Below are 21,475 nucleotides of genomic sequence, written 5' to 3' on the forward strand. Positions count from 1 at the left end.
AAAATCTGACTTTCCAATACAAGACTCAAGTGGAACATGAAGAGGTAAACAGGAAAGAGAAATCATAAGAGACTTATTAAGGTTGAACTGTTTACATTCCTGCATGGAAAGATGATATGTGTAACTCATGAGATCTGTCAGTATTAGGGTAGTTGGAGGGAAAAAATTATATATATTTGTGTATATATATAGATAGATAGATAGATAGTTAGATAGATAGATAGATAGGTAGAGGGCACAGAGTGAGTTGAAGATGAGGGATCATATCTAGAGAATAAAATTAAGGGGTGGGAGAGGATTATACTAGAAGAAGGAGAAAGGAAAAGGTAGAACGGGGTAAATTATCTCACAAAAATAAACAGAAAAGAAAAGGCTCTTACAGTGGAGGGGAAATGGGGGGAAGGTGAGAGGGAATGAGTGAATCTTATTCTCATAGGATTTGACTTAAGGAGGGAATAACATACACACTCAATTGGGTATGGAAATCTGTCTTACCCTACAGGAAAATAAGAGGAGAAGGGGACAAGAGAGTGTGGGGATGATAGAGAGGAGTGCAGATTGGGAAAGGGAGTAATCAGAAGCAAATACTTCTGAGGAGGGACAGGTTCAAAAGAAAGAATAGAATAAACGGGGGGGCGTGGGGTGGGATAGGATTAAGGGAAATAGAGTTAGTTTTTCACAGCATGTCTACTATGGAAGTGTTTTTCATGACTACACATGTATAACCTGTTTTGAATTGCTTGCCTTCTCAATGAGGGTGGGTGGGGAGGAAGGAAGGGAGAAAATTTGGAACCAAAGTTTTAAAAACACATGTTTTAAAAAAAAAAAGTTTTCACATGCAACTGGGAAACAAGAAATACAGGAAACGGGGTGCAGAAATCTATCCTGCCCTACAGGAAAATAGAAGGGGAACAGGGGGGAGAGATAGCAGGGAAAGCAGACTAGGGGATGGGGTATTCAGAATGCATGCCATCTTGGGGTGGGGGGAGGGGTGAGATGAGGTGAAAATTTGGAACTCAAAATCTTGTGGAAGTAAATGTTGAAAATTAAAAATAAATAAATTTATTAATAAAAAAAAAAGAAATAAATTTGGAAGCCTAATACTCTTACAACAAGTTAAAAGATATTATCCAATATCTTTCTAAGAGTTTTGATAAAGAAAACTACTTGGGCAGGATTTTAGTTTGGACAAACCAATCCACTTAAACATCAAAAAACAGTCAACAAGCCATTAAAGTGCTCATTATGTATGCCAGGCATGGTTCTAAAAGTTAGTGATTAAAAAAAGAAAGGGACAAGGTAGCTCCCGCTTTAAAGGAGCTCACAATCTAATGGGGAGACAACATGCAAACAATTATGTACAAACAAGACATAAAAAGGATAAACTGGAGATAATCTTAGAGGGAAAGCATGAGCATTAAAGGACATTAGTGAAAGGCTTCTTGTAGAATGTAGGATTTTACCTGGAACTTAGAAAGAAACCATTGAAGGCAGGAGGTGGAGAGGAGGGAAAGAATTCCATGTGTGGGGGACAGCCAGTGAAAATGCCCAGGGTTGGGAGATGGAGTGTTACATGGGAGAAGCAAGGAGTGCAACATCATTGGATGGTAGAGTACATGTTGTTCAGTCAGTTTTTCAGTATGACTCTGACCCCATTTGGGATATTCTTGGCAAAGTTACTGAAGTGGTTTGCCATTTCGTCTGCTAGCTCATTTTACAGATGAGGAAACTGAAGCAAACAGGGTTAAGTGACTTGCCTAGGGTCACAGAGCTAGTAAATGTCTGAGGCCAGATTTGAACTCAAGATCATCAGTCTTCCTGACTGGAGGCCCAGCACTCTATCCATGGAATACATGGAAGGGAATAAATTGTGAGACTGTAAAAGCAGGAAGGAGCCAGGTTATGAAGGACGTTAAACACCAAACAGAGGATCGCATATTTGATCTTAGAGATAACACTGAGCCACTGGAACAGAAGGGCAGTGTCATTAGATGGCAGAGTACATGAAATAAAGTGCTTCAAATTAAAAACAAAGAAAAATAAACTAACTTCCTGATTTTTAATCAACTTAATTTTGAAAACCACTCACATACACACACATGACCTTTCGTTTGTCCAAATACATCTTTGTGCTTTATATCTAAAGTCCTTTCTCTAGGTCAAATAGAATATGTTTTAGAAATGGCAACAGAAAACTGGATGGCATTTCAAATCTTTGGAATATTGACATGCCTCAGGACTTAGCCATTTCTGGATATTGATGTTAAACCAATATTCAGGTTATGGTACAAAGCAATCACATGTTAAGTGTCTGAAGATTTAGGTCTGAACCACTATCAACTTTTAGTGGACTATAATACTGTTGTAATGCTGTTTCAAGACTATGACCAAAATAATTTTCCAGGTTTGAGTGACAGAAGAATTTAAATAGCCTATTTTTCAATAACATTTAAATGATTAACTGCAGAACTTTATGACATTATGCATTCAAGGAATTTACAACAACAAACTCTACTTCCTACAATGTAGGCAATGCACTCTTTTATTTTCTACTACTGTTATAACACTTTGTCCATAATCTCTGCTGTGTTAAAATCTGTTGTAACTCCAGCAACCTAACCATTTAAAGAACAAAAACGGATATGGTATTTCTTCACTCTACCCAAAACACACACACACACACCCTTGTCCTTCTTTATTAACAGGACAGAAGAGCACAGAAAACTTGGGAAGTTAATTCATCCGATGGAATAGGATTTAAAAGTTGAATTGCAAAAGAAATAAATTTAGTACCAATCTTGCCCTACTGAACAGCGTTTAAGCAAAAGCTAAATCACCACCTTCTAGTATGGGGGGGAGGGGGAGAAGAATGAGGAAATCTTATTTGATTAAATAGCCTATGAGGTCCCTTCCTGAGATTCTGTGAAAAACTTTCCTTGACAATGCAAACTCCACAAAACTTCAAATTTATCTTAGAAGTGAACTTGAGAAACTTAAAACTACAAAAAATTTTAAAAATACAACATAGTATTTCCTTTCTGACACAAAGTATACTAGCAAAAAAAATCAATGAAAATCTGCAAAGATTTACCTTTTTAAAAACTTCTTAAATTTTGTGCTTTCTCAAGACCCAGCGTAACTCTATACAGTACGCACTCAATACATACTTATTAAGTGACTCAAAAGACTTCTGTTCAAATCCCCGCTCTGAACTCTGCAGTCCCTTTTTCAGATTTACATTTATATAACACAAGTGTGATACATCCTGAGTACCAACCTAGGGCTCAATTAGAGGTCAGACCCTAATCTTTTAAAAAAGGGTGTCTATAAAGAATCTTGAGACTTCGGCAGAAATCAAATATCTTTGTAAGCTGTCTTAGTTCAATGGTTTTCCAATAAGACATATCCCTTTAGTTCTCGAAAACCCAGAGATAGCTAGCAGTATAGTGCTGGCATCCAAGTCATTCAAGTATTTGCTAAGCCAAGAGGCAAAATACTCAGGGCACTTTCAAGGCATCTACCAAATTAACTTTATTCATAAAATCCTTTGCTCAGTTCTCTCCCTTGGTCCCACAAATATATAAAAATCACAAGGTTCTATGGCTGTGATTATACATAATTATGCCAATGATTTATCTACTTTATAACCATCTCTATGACTGATGAAGTTACAAGTTTCTTTTTTTAGAAAATGAAATAATTTTGTCCTACACAGTAAAGCAACTTGATACAAAGACTTTCTTGCTCATAATTTTCTACATATACTACACCAATCTATATCAGTTCTACCTCTTTAATAACAGAACTAAAGTTTGAAGGCAAATCAGTATAAGTTACTATGTGGAATTACATGTGTTTAATTAATTAATGAGAACAATGATTCCAGAGGAGCTAAAAAAACCAAATGTCTTCTCATCCATTTTGTAGAACTTATGTGTTAAAACATAAGTTCTCCTAACATAAAGATTAAGAACGTGAACCTCTTAAAACCTAAAAGGCAAGCTAAAGAAATATTTCTCTGTTAACTGCTGACATTTACATGTTTTACAATTTATCATGCATTTTCATATATATATTACTTCATTTAATCCTCACAACACGCTTGTATATAATAAAGAGCAAGTAATAACTCCATTTTATAGATGAAATAACATGAGGTTCAGAGGTTAACTTATGCAAGGTAAATTAGCTGCTAAGATATGCCTTTTTTTTTTTTTTTTTTTTGGCTAGGCAATGGGGTTAAGTGACTTTCCCAGGGTCACACAGCTAGTAAGTGTCAAGGGTCTGAGGCCAGATTTGAACTCAGGTTCTCCTGACTCCAGGGCCAGTGCTCTCTATCCACTGTGCAACCCAGCTGCTCCTAAGCCACGTCTTGAGATTAAATTTTCTGTCTTCAACTCCAGGGTCCTTTCCATTATTACCAGTATCTCTGTAATGCCATCAAGTCAAAGCAATATGACACGTAACACTAAGGATTCAGCAATATGACCGCCTCCTTCCCAGTTTACCTTTATGCCACCTTCTTATGTCTTTAACGTAACTTAACTTTATTTATGACACTGAGGGGGTTCCACAATATCCTAGTAGTTAGGAAGGATTCTTAACCAGATGTCTGCTAGCAGCAAACACCTGACCAAGAGTTCTTAATAGCTCAGATCATGTAACTGGAAAAAGGACTTTGAAATCCTCAAGAAAAAACCAATTTTCAATTCTGAACTGGCAATACGATTGCCATATTCAATAACACAAACTTATCAAGTATTCAAAAATGAAAATTTCCTAGAATGTGTACCACCAATACATATTTATCAAACTCAAAATTAGAAAAAGAATGTAATTATGCTTATACAATTCTTACTGGCTTAATGTGATATTCAATTCAATTTTAAAAAGCATCTACTAAGTGCCAACTACACGCAAAACAATGTCCTAGGGCACTGGGGATAAAGGGGGGAGTCCAAGGTAAGAAAAAATTCTCCAGGAGAAGATTTTATAAAATTACATTTCTTGGAACCCTGGTGTCCTACAAAATGCAAATAGGATTACATTTTAAAGAAGTCTATGCTAGTTGTCTCCAAAATACATGTGGAAATTTTTATGTAACAATTGGCTTATAATTTGCTCTATTTTGTTCTGGATATTTCTATCAATATATATTAAGCTCAGATGTTCCAAGACCAAATTAGTTTGGGAAATGAGACAACCAGTTAAGCTCTAAGGCATGAAAAAAAGACAAGTAAAGCTCAGATATGTAGATATGATATAAGTCAATTCTATAACATGAAATAGGTAACTGTAAATAGCAAATAGTCTATAAAAACTGCCATTACTTTATCTATGTAAACTAAAGAGCATTAAACCTTTTACAAGGGAAGATCACGAAGCAGCAATGCTACTTGTGATTCACAAGAAATGAGAGATTATGTGATTTGATTCAGTTTAGATTCAAAAAGGACTTTTCTTTCCATTATGGGAAGAGAAGATATATTACAATATGTCAGCTTTTTAATGCCCTCCACATACACCAATACCAACTGAGGAAAAGCTCTTAATTAAGACACTAAGTATTCCATTCTCTGTGTAAGCAAGCTATATGCCTTAAAATTCAAGCATCTGGAACAGGCCAGCTTCTGAAAAATCTTAAGAACTTTCATACCTGTCTAGACTTTGCAAACCAGTTATTTATATCTCACTGCTTTAGGAGATTAGGAATCATCTCTAATTCCCAGTCATTTGAATACTACACAGAGAATTTAAAAAAAAAAAACTTCCTTTTTGAAAAAGGGCATCCTACTTTGTTAGACTTAGCTTTTCTGAGCAATGCAATGATCTAAGACAATTCCAAAAGACTCATGATGGAAAATGCTATTCACATCCAGAGAAAGAACTATAGAGTCTGAACGCAAATAGAAGCATACTATTTGCTCTTTTTTTTCCCTTTCTCATGGTTTTTCCTTTTTGTTCTGATTCTTCTTTCACAACATGACTAATATGGAAATATGTTTAATATGATTGTACATGTATAGTCTATATCAGATTGCATACCATCTTGGGGAGGGAGGAGGAGAGAAAATTTAGAACTGAAAATCTTATAAAAGTAAATGCCAAAAGCTAAAAATAAATAAATTGGAAAAAAAAGAAAAACTTTCTTGTTAAAGTTCAAATTCAGCTGTTACCATAAAGTTTCAGAACCTGTTGGCAAGACACTTGCTTGACTCCCAAGTTCTACGCATATTCTTATACAGCCCTTTTTTGGATACCTCTTTACTCATCTCCCCCATTCGTTATTGGTTATTAATTTTTAAGCAACTGCACAATTCAATGTTCACTTAATCTAGCTCCCAAACCCATCACCATCTGTTAGAACTAAATAACATGATGTTTACATTTAATATACATTTAAATATGCAAAAATATTTATTAGGAAGGTGTCACCTCTCATGAAATTAGGGAGAACATGATCTTATGGGGGGAAAAAAAACCTGAATCAAAACCAAAGTTTTGACATATCCTAACAAATCAGTAAACTATAAAACTGGAAAGCGACAAGCAATCACTCCATTAAGTGATTTTGCTAACCAATCTCAGTCTGAGGCTTGGATAGTATTGTCAAATCAATAAAAATAAAAATTTGAAAGAAAAGACCTCCCAAAAAAAGAAAACCTATTTTGACACTTCTAGACATGAGACCATAGACAAGTCATTACTGTGAGCCTCAGTTTAATCAAGTATAAAATGAAGTTAATTCTTATACTACCTACCTCATTGTGCTGTTGTGATAAAAAAAAAAGACAACTCAATAAACTGTCAAGTACTATTGTGAGCTACTTTGAGGTATTATAAAAGGTGAGCAATTATAAGAATTCTAGACTGTAAACAGACTATCCTCATGACATAAAATTTGCCTTCATACCCCCTTATTACGTAGTTAACTATCATTCTGGCTTGTTTCCTCACACCCGATATTTCATTTCTGTAGTGAGCCCAGTAAAGAGAAACTAATATAAATGAACCAGCTCCAAAAAGAAGATTGAGACAGTTTGTAGGAATTTGAGAAATAAGTTAAAATCTCCTGATACTTTAAATAAATTGTAAAATCTCTTATCTTCAACAAACCAGTCTGGCCAATATTGCATCCTAAGATTCTTTTCTCACACAATATAAGAAATGAAAGTAGAAAACCTGAAAAGTCAGCAATAGAAGTAAAATGTCAACCATCCCTCTAATTACCTAACCATCCTAAAAGTAAAATATAGTATTACAGATGTAAGGGGAAAGGGAAGTGTTTAAAATACTCTATATCATCAACATTTTCAAAGACACAAGAAAAAAAAGAAAGGAATTTGAAAATTCACTTCAAATCAGAACAGCGCTTACTGACAAAAATGTCAATCTTTCTAAGAAAACAAGTATAATCTCACATTCTACATATTCCCTGGCCTTCTTCAGATACCACTGGTCATGAAATCTGAACCAATCCTGGCTCATTAAAGGTATCCTACACCAAAGCAATAAAACTTGTGTCAAATGCAATAGTTAACGTTTAAAGTATATAGCCTTCCTTTCTTTCAATAATCTACAAAAAATGTGACAGTTATCAATAGCTATGGCACTATTAAGCAATCTTGCTAAAATTAAGTATTTTGGGGCAATATGCCTCATAATTAGCATCGATTAAGTGTTAGGTTAAAATAAAATGTTACTAATAAATTATTTTTAAAAATTATGGTGAAGACCCATTTAAGAGACTTAGTTAGACAAACAAATCTGGAGACCTTGTTAATCAAAGTTCTCTGGGCCTGTTTTCTTTTCTATAAATAGTATCTTTAAAACAAAAAAAAAATCAAAACATCCCAAACTGAGCATATGTTCTTTCTCCAAAAACCCACTTCTCCTGATTTCATCATCTGTGTTAGTGGCACCAGTCTCTCATGTTTCAATCCTTGATGTTTTAATATTTGACTCTCTTCCTCCCCTCTTTAGTTCCTAAATTTTACCCATATATTCTATTTCCACTGCCACCAAACTACCTGCCCAGAGTATTACAACAGCCTCCAACCAGCACTGGTGGCATATCATAGATTTAGAGCTAGAAGCCTTAAGAGGATATCTAGAACAATTCTTTTATTTTACAATGGAGCAGAGTGGCCAAGCAACTTGCTTGAGGTCACACAGATGGTAACCGACCAAGGTAGGATTGGAACCTAGGTCCTCTGATTTCAAATCCAGTGTTCTTCCCACTATATACCAATACTTTTCTTCACTCCTCCTTCACACTACAGCCAATTTATCTTCCTTATTAATAGAGCTGATGATCTGACTCAGCTCAAAACCTTTCAGGGACTCCTTACTAATTCAAATTCCTTTGTCCAGAATTTAAGGCTGTCAATAATCTCTTATGTCACTTGCCCTCCATATATTCCCACAAATTCGACTTGTTTTATAAATAACCTATATTTTTGTGTTTCTGTGATTCAATGCCTAGAATTTCCTATCTACCCATTAAACTGTTATGTATCCTTTAAAGCTCAATTTAATTGCCACCTCCACCAGGAGGCCTTCTCCAGAAAGTTAAGAACTAATTTCTACTTTTTGACTTTACATAGCCCCTTTTCCCGTTGTGTGAGTTTGCATGTACTAAATATAATTCTATACCGTAGTTACTGATGTCATATTCCCCTATTAAATTATAAACTCCATAACAGAAAGGGTTGTATTTTGTATACACTTTCCATTGCTATGATCACAGTGGGCACCCCATCCAATAAATATTTACTGAACTGAACCCTATACCTCAAACTCCTCCCTCCTTGAAGTTATTAGGATCATCACTCTAGAATTAAAATGGACATTGGTCACCATGTGGTTCAACCTCCTTATTTCTGAGTCACAGATTAAATGACTTAATAAGGTCACACAGGGAGTAGAGTGGCAGGGCTGAGATTCAAACTAAGGTCCTTGGATCTCAAATTCAGTATCCTTTCCACAGGCGTGCTGCATTTACACTACACCACCATACTTATTTCAAGGACTGGTGTTTTCATTACACACATGTTATTAGCAACTCTTCTACAGTTTGGTATACAGTCTTTATGAGCTTCCATGGTTGAAAATATTTAACACCAAGTTGTCAATCTGCTGATGATGAGTCCCTTCAAACTCATCTATGATGGTTCTTTTTCAAGATACACATGGCCCCTTACTGGTCCTATACAAAAATCCTTTGCAGCTCCAGTAAAGCTTGTCAAAACTTGAGTTCTGCTAACAGCTCTGGAGAACCAGGGGTTACCTCCACAGTGTAATGAAGCACTAAAGTAGAACTTAAGTGGAAATATATTTCCATATTTTTACCCACAAATATACCACCATCTTTTAAATAAGTCATTTCAAGGTATAAAGCAAGATCATCTCACAAAAGTCTAATAAGGTAAAAAGAAAAACTATTTTAAAAATAAGTTATCTATAAGGATGGAAGTTTTAACATCATATAGCCCACATTAAATTTTACAAAAATGGTAACAAAAATGGTTACAAAAAATAAAAAAAGAAAAAATGAGGTCCAGTTATACTACAATAAGTGTAATTTTAAAAAGTCAATATTTCTTATTCATCTTGGAATGTGATATGGAATTCAGGAACACTACCCATACTGTCAAAGATATCACAGGACAGAATTATGCTGAGAAATGGTTCCACTTAAAACTGAAAATTAAAATGCTACTACAATAAAATAGGTTATAAGAAGAAATCAATTAGCCAATCCTATAAGCTAACATTTCTTGGTTAAAAACTGATGAAATCACAAATCATAAAACTACACTATTTAAAAAAAGACTTGCTAGTATCATACATATGTAATGCACATGCGAGCAAGGACACAGACACACAGAGACACACAGAGACACACACACAGACACAGACACACACACACACATGCCCCGCCCCCCCATCTACCTCTAACAGCTTTTTAGATCTACAGAGAAATCTAGAACTTAAACCGTTCCCCAATGCACACTGGGTAGGACAGGGCCCAAAACTAGGGACTAAGGGATATATGAAGATTATGCTGACCTTGTTTTTCAAAGGCACAAAAATATGCTCATGGCAGAATGGTGCTGAAATCTCTTAACTTTATCTACATAGACACACACATACATATGCCTGTGTATCCCTAACGCTTGGCACAGCATTTGGCACATAGTAAGTGCTTACAAAGTGATGGATTTATTGACTGATTTAGAAGTACAATCATCAGATGACAAGGAGTATCAAAAAGGTATCTTAAATCCATATATATGTCTGCTCTGGTTAAACTCAAATGAGAATAAAAACTACAACCATGAGCACAGTACTAACATTGTAGGTACTCATATACCTACTGAATTTATCCCTGAATTCTCCCACAAATTTTGATTTGTTGTTTTTGGTTTTTTTCCCCAGTTTTATGACTCAGGTTAACAAAACAGGTCCAACGATTTTCAAAAAGGTACAAAATGAATCTCTACATCTAAATCAGAGATAGCTGAAACTTAAAAGAAGTTCTATAATTACTATTCTGACCTACTCCTGAAATGTTACCAAATCTATTTTAATTCATTTTTCTAAGTAGAAATACTACTGTCATATTTGCAGGCATTTCCTATTTACAAACAGAAACAATGCCCCTCACCCCTACCTCCCAAAAGCTTATCTTCCTTTTTTATCCTTCACCACATTTTTCAAACTTCTCAGACCACATTTCAACTTTAAGTGCTGGTGCCATCCCTCTCTTCTAGCAGACAGAACAAAGAACATTCTGTAATAAGCTGCTGTCTTGGGCAGAGTAAAATACAATGTGCTTGGACAGACTCCCTCCAAACCTTACCTCCTTCTAGTCTCAGCAGCTGCCAGCATTTATTCCTTTAGTTCTCAAGGCTGAGTCTCTCAGTCACAGGACAGGGGTGGGTGGGTGAAGGGACAAGGACAGGGGACTTGTGACCTGTAATTTCATTGGTATTGGAAGGTTCCTCCATCAATGGAGATCTGCACCTACTCTGGAATAATAAGAATCCCGGGAGGTTGTGACTTGACCAGGGTCACAAAAGTCAGTATGCGTCAGAGTCTGGACAGAAACCCAAACCAGTAAGGCTGCCCCTCAGCTCTGAAGGGTGGATTTAAAACCATGAAACAAATATCAGTTGTTCTTGATACTTAAGACAGTGTAAGCTTTAAAAAAAAAAATGACAAAAAAACCACTATAAACACTTAGGATGATGAATTCCTGAGAAAAAGGTAGTTACTAACAAACTTTCAGCCTGCTCATTAGATCTCTCCTCTCTATTGTAATTTATCTACCTGTTTACAACCAAAAGTAACTTCCTATGCTCTTCTTTTAGTGTTTTATGTTCAGACTTTTAAAAATTAACAAAAAGAAAAATTTCCTATCTACTTCAGTTTTCAAGTATTTTAGTTTACCAAACAAAGAAAAGGTAAAACTCAGTCAGGAATCTTATGCATGACTTCAACAGACACCTTTTGTGAACTACAAGAGCCTAAGACCTAAGAGTTGCTTGTAGCTATTGAAATTTTCTAAAGAGAAAGGCACTCAGGAAGTCCCCATTATTGAATACACAGTATCTGTAAAGCGTTCCACAAATGTGAAACACTATAAATGACTGAAACCAACAATACATCTTTTAAAATCCTAAAACTGGTCAAGACATCAAGACTTCTTAGTTGCGTATCCTTGGCACCTAGCATAATACCAGCACATGGTAAGACCTTAATAAATGCTTGCTCACAGAGTATTGATGCTTTTACTTATACAGTGTTTAATAAAATATTTGCCCACCCTGTCCTAACCCAATGGCACCAGTGATAACAAATGTCTAGACCTATGAATTCACTGGTGTCGGGAAATCTTAACAATGAAACTAGCTACCAATGCAGATTTGCAACTAGTCAGCAATTTATAGTCAAGAATTATTCATCCACAGTGGCAGAATCAGTATAATCTGACATGAAATTGAACCCAGATCTTCTGGATTCCTATCTACTAGGTCCCAGTCTTTCTCATGTGGTATCAGTATTACTTGAATCCATAAAGTCACAGTACTCAATAAAAGTAAAACGCTATTAAGAACTAGATATACATGGGGGAGAGGGAGGGATGTATTTTCAGTAGTGACCATTATTCTGCTAATATTATTACAGGCGTCCTACATAGTAGAGAAAAAAAAAGCCTAGTTTAATAATTCAGGAAACTGTTCAGGCCTCGGCATCAATTTTGTTTTTTGTTTTGTTTTGTTTTAAATAGTACATGTAAGAAGTACATAGGCTAACTGAAATGTGTTTAGGAAAGGGCAATCAGGATGGAGAAAGGATGGGCGACCATGATGTACACAGCCTAGTACTGTTTCCACTAATCAGCTGTGTGATTTGGGCAGAGATATCTTGGTGTCCTTTAAGGAGAGATTAGGCTGAATTATCTCAGGTTGTTTCTAGCTCTAGAGTTCCATCATTTATGAGGTTTTCCTGTGTACAAATAATTGCACATGTGAAGTAATGCATCTTAAGTTATTCTTCATAAGGACAATCAATTCATATTCCACTGGCTGCCATATAATAAACTTTTACAGAAGAATTCAAAGGCAACAGCACAAGGGAAAAAACAGTAGTTTCTACTCACATCTGTTTGAGCCTCAATTTCCCATCTGCAAAATGAAAGCATAGATGATCTCTATAGACCCTCCAATTCTAAAATTCTAGAGAGAGTGATTTCACTAGATACACTGAGATTCAGTTATGATAAAACTAATTGGAAAATTACCAGGGGTCTTCAACTCAGGACTTCTGAGACAAAACCTGAAACCCCACCCACAAATCCCAAGTCTAATTCCTTCAAACCTACAAATGCAAGTCTATCAAGCTGATCTTCTTGGACCTATGATGACCCAGATGTAACTTCAATAACACTGCGAAAACAGTTTTAGAGTTTAAAAAAAGAGACAAGGAAAATGACATGATTATTATTTTAATGAAATTGTGAATATATTTTGGGTGTTGTTTTTTTTTTAGCAATTATGTTAAAAATAAAACAAAGACCAAAACCTTTAAGATTAAGAAAATTATCACCAGGTATAAAGTTTTCAATATTCCGGTAGTCTAGCCCACTGTATAGAAGCAGCCAGATTAACTTTAGAGAATCCTAGATTGGGTAGAGATATTAAAGGACACTTAGCATATCCCCCTCAACTCACACACAAAACAACTAAAGCCCAGAGAGATTAATGCCACTTGTAAGAATGACATCCAAAAGAGCTGAAGAGATTAAGCCCCAAATTTCTAAGGATCAGAAGCACCATATGGGCTACTGGGGGGGAAGGGTTAAAACGTAGAGAAGAAAAGCACAGGAAGGAAGAAAGACCATAGGGAAGTTTAAAAAAAAATAGAGCTATTTGAAGTTATAAAAGAAGCTAGGCATGATATCATACTACACAGTGATTAACTATCATACAAAATTTCCTATCCTAATGCACATAAACCCTGACATTTGGGCTCACTTTTATATTCTAATTCTAGGACTTTTGTTTAGATACTTGAAGGGCTATACCTACACTTAAATTAGCATCACTCAACCACCTCCCCTGAATCATATACTTACAGATTTTAAGAGGTTTCATACAGCTCCCAAGTGTCAACCCTGAATCCTAAATTCAATTTCTGATGAAACAATGATGACAACAAAGTAGAATTTAATTTCCTATGAAGGTAAATTACACTTTGCTCAAAAGAAACCCCCTCTACTGGCTATAGAGGGGTAATACTAAAGGTATTCCTGAAAGGGGGGGCGGGGGAAAAGTCAAACCAGCTATACTGGTTATAGGGAAAAATCACAGCTATTCATCCAAGACAAGACCAAGGAAAAGACAAACACCTTTTAAAGAAGTCAACTATGGTGCCAATTTACAAACGTTTTCAAATTTTCTGGCACTTAAGTAGCGTAGACAACATACACTTAAATTTCACCTTAAGTCCTTCCACAGCTTTTTAAACACAAAAAATATGCTAGATTCCTGATGTGTCCTTTCCTCACTGCCAAGTGACTACAATACATCAGGGGGGTTCCCCCTGAAAGATTCACTCTAGGCTGTATTCAAAATTGCTTGACTCTACTACTTGATCCTTCCATGATGGTGTGATTTTCTGGCCCTGAACAAAAACATTCAACTTTACAATTCTATCAAAAAAGACACTGGACCTCAGTTTAGGAAATACTAATCTACAAGCATCTACTCTTTTCTTAAAAGACATACTCTCATAACAGCATTAACATTAAAATATAATTGCAACATTTCAAAGATATAATTGGCAAGGTCCAGAACAGCAAATAGGTTTCTGGTAGAAAATATGGCTCTTTTTTTTTTTTTTTTTTAAGTAAAGTAGTACCTTCTGGACTCAGGGATTTTCTTAATCATGAAGAAATCCCTATATTTTAAAATTCCTAACCTCTACTAAAACAGAAAAGGATTAAAAGTTAAGTTGCAGGAAGAGGGAGAGAGGGAGGAAGAGAGAGATACACACACACAGAAATTATCTCTCATTTGCTTAGAGGGAAATGCATACAGTAAATCTTAACTACTTTTATAACAACTCAACTATTAGGATGGCAAGTCAGGCCAAAACTGGCCTGAGTTTTGGAAGTGATGCTTGTGGCTCCTGAGAAGGGCAGGACGGGCTAGTAAAGTAAATGGTGTGGCAGAAAGAATTCACAAGCTCACACAAATAGATATGGGTAACAGCCATTTTTAATGTTGACAGAGAAGAGTGCTGGACTTGAGTCCAAACTGAACTGAGTTCCAATCCTGATACAAAACTTACTAGATGTGTGGAACATGAGAAACTCACTTAACTTCTCTCCAAACCTCAGTTTTCCTCATTTGTAAAAAGAGAATAATACCAGCAGTATCTACTTCATAAAGGTGTTAAGCCATTCACTTGTAAAGCACTTTGCAAACTTTGGGGGGAAAAAAAAAAAAGGCCACAAACATCAATTCCAAAAGCACTACATAAGCATCAGCAGTTAGTATTATTTACAGGCTGCTAAATGAATTGTTTTAGATTAACAAAGTGTCCTGTTTCAAGGAAGAGAATACAAGCTTAGCTTTTTCTTAAAAAAAAAAGAAAAAAAGAAAAGAAAAACACAGACCACCTATGAAACCTGGAGCTAAAGTAAAACCAGACAGGTATTTTTAAAAAACAAAATCCTTAAACTACAAAATGCTGGTGTAAAAGTCCTTTAAATGAAAGTGTGCTTAAATCTCTACAAATAAATTTTTTGTAAACCTCATGATTTTCTGTCCCAACTTTAACACATTTCCAAAGCAACACAATCCAAACTCAACTCCTATAGCATCTTTACAATTTACACTTACCTGTGAAATACCATAACACAAATTCTCTTAAAAGAAATCCAAAAGTCTGTCCATAGCTTACATAAATAATTGGTAAATCTATGATCTAGCTCACCATTACCCAAAATATAAATATTGAAAATTCAATAAAATTCAGGAGCATGCAGCCAATTGCAACATTGATAGTTTTCAAAATCATCACCATTAAATGGTTAGAGTATTTCATGTTGACTCATTTGACATTTCTTCAGAGCCAACACCTAGAAGATATACAGCACTACCATTTAAGAAATTTATAAGTACTAGGAAATTTAACAAGACAGTCCAATCTTTATTTAATATTAAATCATAGAGCACATGGTTAATAAACTATGAGCCAAAAAAAAAAAAAGGCCAGTTATTAAGTTGCAATAAATGTCCAAGTGTCTGAAGAGGGGAAAAAATTGGGCAAATTACTGAAGTGCTAATGTGTAAAACGGCAAACACCAGGTATCCTGAGCAACATGAAGGGGTTTTAAGACAATGAATGGAAACTTTTAATATTTAGGAATTTGGGATTTGCCTAGGTGTAAAACATACAACTTGGTAAGAAAGAGCATACAAACCAATTAAGTACAATTTAAAACATCAAAACAAAGCAGTCCCTAAGCAAGGTCCCCCACCCTAAGTTATTCTGACACCTTATAAAAATAATTTGTTAAACAAAAAGTTTTTATACCAAAAGTATTAAAATCTCTGAGCTATCAAAAGGCTGCAATGCACTCTGGGTTCTTCAGGGGCATATGGCATGCTATAAAGTTAATATATAGTTATAATTTTAGTGATAAAAGTTACGACAATGAAAGCTCTCTACCAGACCTTACTTAAACATGAGGGAAAAGTATAGGATTTTTTCCTCCCTCAACTCTCCGGATCTCTCTTAAAGGCACACACACTAATTTTGCTTTCTTCCTGTCCTGGCTATCGCAGAGATGGCAGACGCTGCTCCACCTGGCTGAAGCCTACCTATCCAGCTCGCTCCCTCCTCTCCCGTCCACACCGCACAATCCCAAGTGCGGCCTCCTCCCGGCCTCCTTAGCCATCTTTGCTGTCCCCATGCTTGCTACTGCCCCACCCTGGCTGCCCCGGCCGGGCCCCATGTGCCCGCTGTCACCACCCCACGTGGGGGGAACCTCCGGAGCCCACCTCACAGCCCCCACGCCACACACACCCCCACCCCGTGCTCGGGGAGGCGGGCTTGCCCCACTCCATGTGGGCTCCCCCCGCCCCCGGGTGGGCCATGCTCTTTCCCCAGCTCCGGCTCTCTCCTCCTGCCGGCTCTCCCCCTTCTCTCTTCCTCTCTCCCCACGGGGCCTACCTTCCTGCCTGCCCCCTTTCGCTGCCGGCCCGCCAGCCCTGGGTCTCCTTTCCACCCTCCGCGGGGCCTAGGCCCCCCCTCTCCCTTCCCACTTCGGGGGCTGCCCCGCCCTGCGCCCCAGTCCCGGGCCTTTTACCCTTGGGGCCGGCGGGGCCTCCTGCTCCGGTGCCGTCTCCCTGGGCGGCGGTGGCGCCGGCTGGGGGCGGCGGCGGTGGCGGCGGCTGCTGGACCGGACCCCGCAAGAAGGACGGCACGAACTCAGCGGCGTGGACGTTGGGCACGAAGGGCTTGGCGTTGACGTTGAGCTGCCGGCTGAAGGCCGCGCTGAGGTTCTGGGCCTCGGCCGCGACTGCCGTGGCGGCCGGGGGGGCGCCGCCGGGGCCCGGAGCTTCCATATCCGCCTGGTCCCAGCAGTCGGGCGCCGAGTCGCTGCTGCTGCTGCCGCTGCTGCTCCCGCCGCCGCCGCTGCCCGGATCCATGGTCGGGGGGGCCGTGTGTGTGGAAAGGAGAGGGCGGGAAATGGGGGAGGGGGGAAGGGACGGGGGGCGAGCGGGGCGCGCTGACTGGGGGGAAGGGGACGAGGGAAGAGGGAAGAGGGGAAGAGAGACACAAACCCCGGCGGCGCCGCTACAGCTTTGGACCCGACTCTACCTTGGCGGCAGCAAAGGCGACGGCGGCGGCTCAAATTCCCCCCCCCCCACCTCCTCGTGTGTGCGAGTGAGTGCAGATCTCCTCCCTCCCTCCCTCCCCCCCACCCCACCCCAACCCAACCCCACCCCACCCAACCCCAACCACCTCCGACTCCCTCGCCACCAACCCCAAGCCCGGTGCAGATTGACCCCTCGCTGCCACCCGTACCTTCGCCCTGGTAGTTCGCAGCCGATTTCCTTATCCGTTCCAGTCTATGGAAAGCAGGAAGCCGAAGGACTACGAATCCCGGCAGATGTCGCGCGACCCTGATGCGGTTTTCCCGGGGTTTGACGGGAGTTGAAGTTCGCGGCAGGCGGTGGCCTAAGCCCGAGGGCAACCGGAAAGGACTCTCCCTCCCAGCATTCATCGGGAGGAGGTAGACGTCTGGTGGCTTGTCGCTCGTCCCACCTGTTAGCTGGCGAGGGGGAAGAGGAACGGGAAGGGGAAGGAAGAGGGGAGGGCGATCTGCTTCTGAACCGGCTGCGTCCGGGACTAATGGGGATGGCGATTCACTCGTGCTGGAGGAGTTTTCCATTTGGAATGATGAGCATTGTTTTTGCCAACTAATGGGGTCCGTAGAAATTGTCCCCAGTAATAACTTTAAAACCCAATCTTTTTATTTTGTTTAAAAGGCGTATTTGTCGCATGGGGTGCTGCATCTTACTCTTTTAACCGCCCTTTTTCTCTTCCTCTATACAGAAGCCGTCCGAGATTGGTTGCCCCCTCTCTTGCCCTAGCCCCGCTGCTGCCAGCCAACTTTCTGCCGCACACTTTGGAGCCTTTCCCCGCGTCCGTGTTTGATAGAGGAGACAATCAAAGCAGGAAGCTTCCCTGCCGCTTATAAAGTGAGCAGGGCCCAGATGCTTCCAGGATAGTGCTGATGGGGTGTCTGGACACACTGACTCACTGTGTGTTGGCTTTACAAATTACATAATCCCTATGCCCTAGTTTTCCAGTTTCTCCCCCACCCCCAAAGAAGGGGATTGGGGAGGGGAATAGAAATTGTAATGTCCGTTTTAGTTTAGAGCAAACCAGCAGACCTTCCACAAAATCTATCAAGAAGTGTAGTAGAAAAAGCATGGAATCTGGAATTAGATTGCCTGTATTTTAAGTCCTGTCTTTTCTATTTGCTACTAGTGTAGGAACTTGGAAAAGTTACTTCCCCTTCCTGGACCTCAGTTTCCTCATCTGTAAAATGAGATAGTTGGACTAGACTAGATGATCTCTAAAGGCCCCCTCCTTCCAGCTCTTAAGTCTACTATCCTAACGTCCTCTGCTTTCCAAAGATTATTTTACTTCAGGTTCCTTCTTGGGAAGCCTAGCTTACATTCCGTTGGACAGATCTTGATCATAATTTCTGTGATTAGAAAAAGAATCAAGAAATGGATTTTTAAAAAATTTACTCATTTAGATGGCTAGATCACATTCTACAGTAAGTGTAATAGCAGTGTTCTTGTTGAGGGCATGTATTATTTTCAGGCATTTCGACAACCCTTGATTAAACATCTCATATCTAGAGAATTTAAGATTCTTATGACAGCAGAATAATAGGTTCGACAGGAGTGATAGAAAGCTACCCAAAAAATCAATAGACAAATCAAGATTAGATAAGTTTCCTAGTTTGTGGTACTGAAAGAGGCTCCAAAAACTGCACCCTGAACTGTGTTTTTTAACATTTTAAAGTTTTATTGAAGTATACCAAAAATGAAACTATGAGTTTACTTTTAGCACAAAGAAGTCCAATAATTAACTACAATGGTTATTTTCCTCTGAATTTTAGGGTATTTTTATTTTAAAAAAAATAAAACTTTGGATCCTGAGCACTAAAAGTTTAAGGAAAGTTTGGGGAAAAATAACTGGGTTTGGGGTTAAAGCACATGGATTCAAATCCGAGCTCTACTACTTATTTCATCTATGAAATGACAGGGTTAGGCAAAATGATTGCTAAAATCTCTTCAGCTCTGAATTCTCTGATTCTATGATTATAACAAGGCTTTGTTTTAAGTATTTGAATTTGGACTTTTTTCTCCTTGGAAGAGGTCTATTCTTGGTTACTCTGAAGTTCTGACTTGACTCTAATACAAAGTGTTTTTGTAGACCCTATTAAATAATTTTTAAATGAAATCCTTTGGATGGTTGAAGTTACATGAGAGGCAGTATTTGCTATTTAGTTCGGTGTTTCACACAATTTAGAGCTGGAAGGGAATTAGAGGGCTTAGGTTTGAATCCTGATTCTTACTACCTACTATCACATAACTGGGCAAATCACTGTCTCTGGGTCTCAGTTTTCTTATGTGAAAAACTGGATGAACTTAGATGACCTCCAAGAACCATCCCAGCTTTAAGTCCTGTGATTTTTTTTTTTTTTTTTGGCTAGGCAATGAGGTTAAATGACTTGCCCAGGGTCACACGGCTAGTAAGTGTTATGTGTCTGAGGCCAGATTTGAACTCAGGTCCTCTTGACTCCAGGGCAGTGCTCTATCCACTGCACCACCTAGCTGCCCCCTATGTGCTTCTAAGACTATCATATAGGTTTACAGAAAAGCTGTCAAACAAACAGGCTTAATACAACATCATCCCCCACCAACAGGAACATCAATATTTACTATATATTTTAGTAAGTATGTCTGTTACAGAGCTAGATCAGTACTTTAAACACCAAAATTTTAATACATGCCATACAGTGTGACTGAAAGGGGGAGGGAGAGAATAGGGAACAACCCAATAGTAAAATCATACCATGACTATATCATGTGGGATACCACAAAAAAGCATCTTCTGCCTCCAGGTATACACTCCTCAACTCACTCATGAAAATGTTAACATATGCATCTAGTTTAAATACTTAACTAGGATGCCTCCTCTAACCATATTTTCACTAGATACCACATGAGATGTTGTTATCACATATTTAACATTCCTTGGGGCCCTGAATTATCACATTTTGTGATGGGTTCTTCAAGTTCAATTTAGCAGAATTTCTTTTTTCATTATTTTTTTTTCTCCTAAGAACCATTGGTACCCTAAAACAGAAAGGCTCTGTGATTCAGTCAACATAGGGAGTGTTCTCCACTATGTTGCAACTCTTTTTATTTTTTAATTAATTTATTTTTATTTATCAACAATCACTTCCATATGCTTTTGAGTTTAAAATTTTTCTCCCCCTCCCTCCCCAGCACCCTCCCCAAGATAGCATACAATCTGATATAGGCTATACATTTACATTCCTGTTAAACATATTTTCACATTAGTGATGTTGTAAGTAAGAATTAGAACAAATAGGAGGAACTAACAGAAGAAACAAAAACTCAACAGAAGAAAAAAAATAGCAAATAGTATGCTTCAAACTCCAGAGTTTTCTTTGGATGTGGATAGCTATATTGCGACTCTTGAGACAACCTATTCCGGTGGAGACTTAGCTGGATTTAGAATCCTGGCACATAATGCTTAATAAATGTTTATTGACTGACTCAGAGGAACTGGGCTCAAATTCTCGGATTGTCAATTGTATGACCCTGGGCAAGTTATTTTAACATCTCTGCACCTCAGTTTCCTCATCTGTAAAATGAGGTTGGAATAGATGTAGTGTAAGGTCTCTTTACACTTCTAAATCTCTTCTTTGATTTAATTGATATGTCCTGAGACATTACTTGAGGCACCTAGAGTTGAAATGACACGGGTCTTCCTAACTCCAAACCCCACACTCCTACTATAGGGACCATTGGTAAGAGCTGATTTTAGTGCTGTGGAAAGCTATCTTCAACTTTAATTTCCTTGATCAGGACAGTTATGTGTTGCCAGAGTTTGGCCCAGTGTTTCAGACCTTCTAGCATACTACTTACTGACTATTAACTTCTTTTCCTCAACCACCTTGCTTCAGTTATAAAATGGGGGAGGGGCAGCAGGGTTGAACTGGATGATCCCTAAGGTCCCTTCAAACTCCAAAACTGTGATTATGTTTTTCAAAGAAGCCCTGACCCAACTCCAGAAGGCTTCAGGAAGCTGATCCAATGGCTTTTTTTCAAAAAGGCCACCA

The 21,475-nt window shown here is 38.4% G+C and overlaps 1 protein-coding gene across 2 annotated transcripts in view; it reads right to left on the minus strand.

Moving 5' to 3' along the window:
• Positions 1 to 17,243, minus strand: part of GSPT1 (G1 to S phase transition 1) — a 49,744-nt gene extending 32,501 nt beyond the window's left edge. For both annotated transcript variants that reach the window (XM_027839108.1, XM_027839107.1), the window contains exon 1: positions 16,886 to 17,243. In XM_027839108.1, the coding sequence (XP_027694909.1) occupies positions 16,886 to 17,228 (343 nt within the window). In that variant the 5' untranslated portion in view covers positions 17,229 to 17,243. The remainder of the gene's footprint in view (positions 1 to 16,885) is intronic.
• Between the last annotated feature and the right edge of the window lie 4,232 nt (positions 17,244 to 21,475).

Source organism: Vombatus ursinus, unplaced genomic scaffold, assembly GCF_900497805.2.
Source record: "Vombatus ursinus unplaced genomic scaffold, bare-nosed wombat genome assembly UNPS02014832.1, whole genome shotgun sequence".
In the NCBI taxonomy this organism is placed as follows: Eukaryota; Metazoa; Chordata; class Mammalia; order Diprotodontia; family Vombatidae; genus Vombatus; species Vombatus ursinus.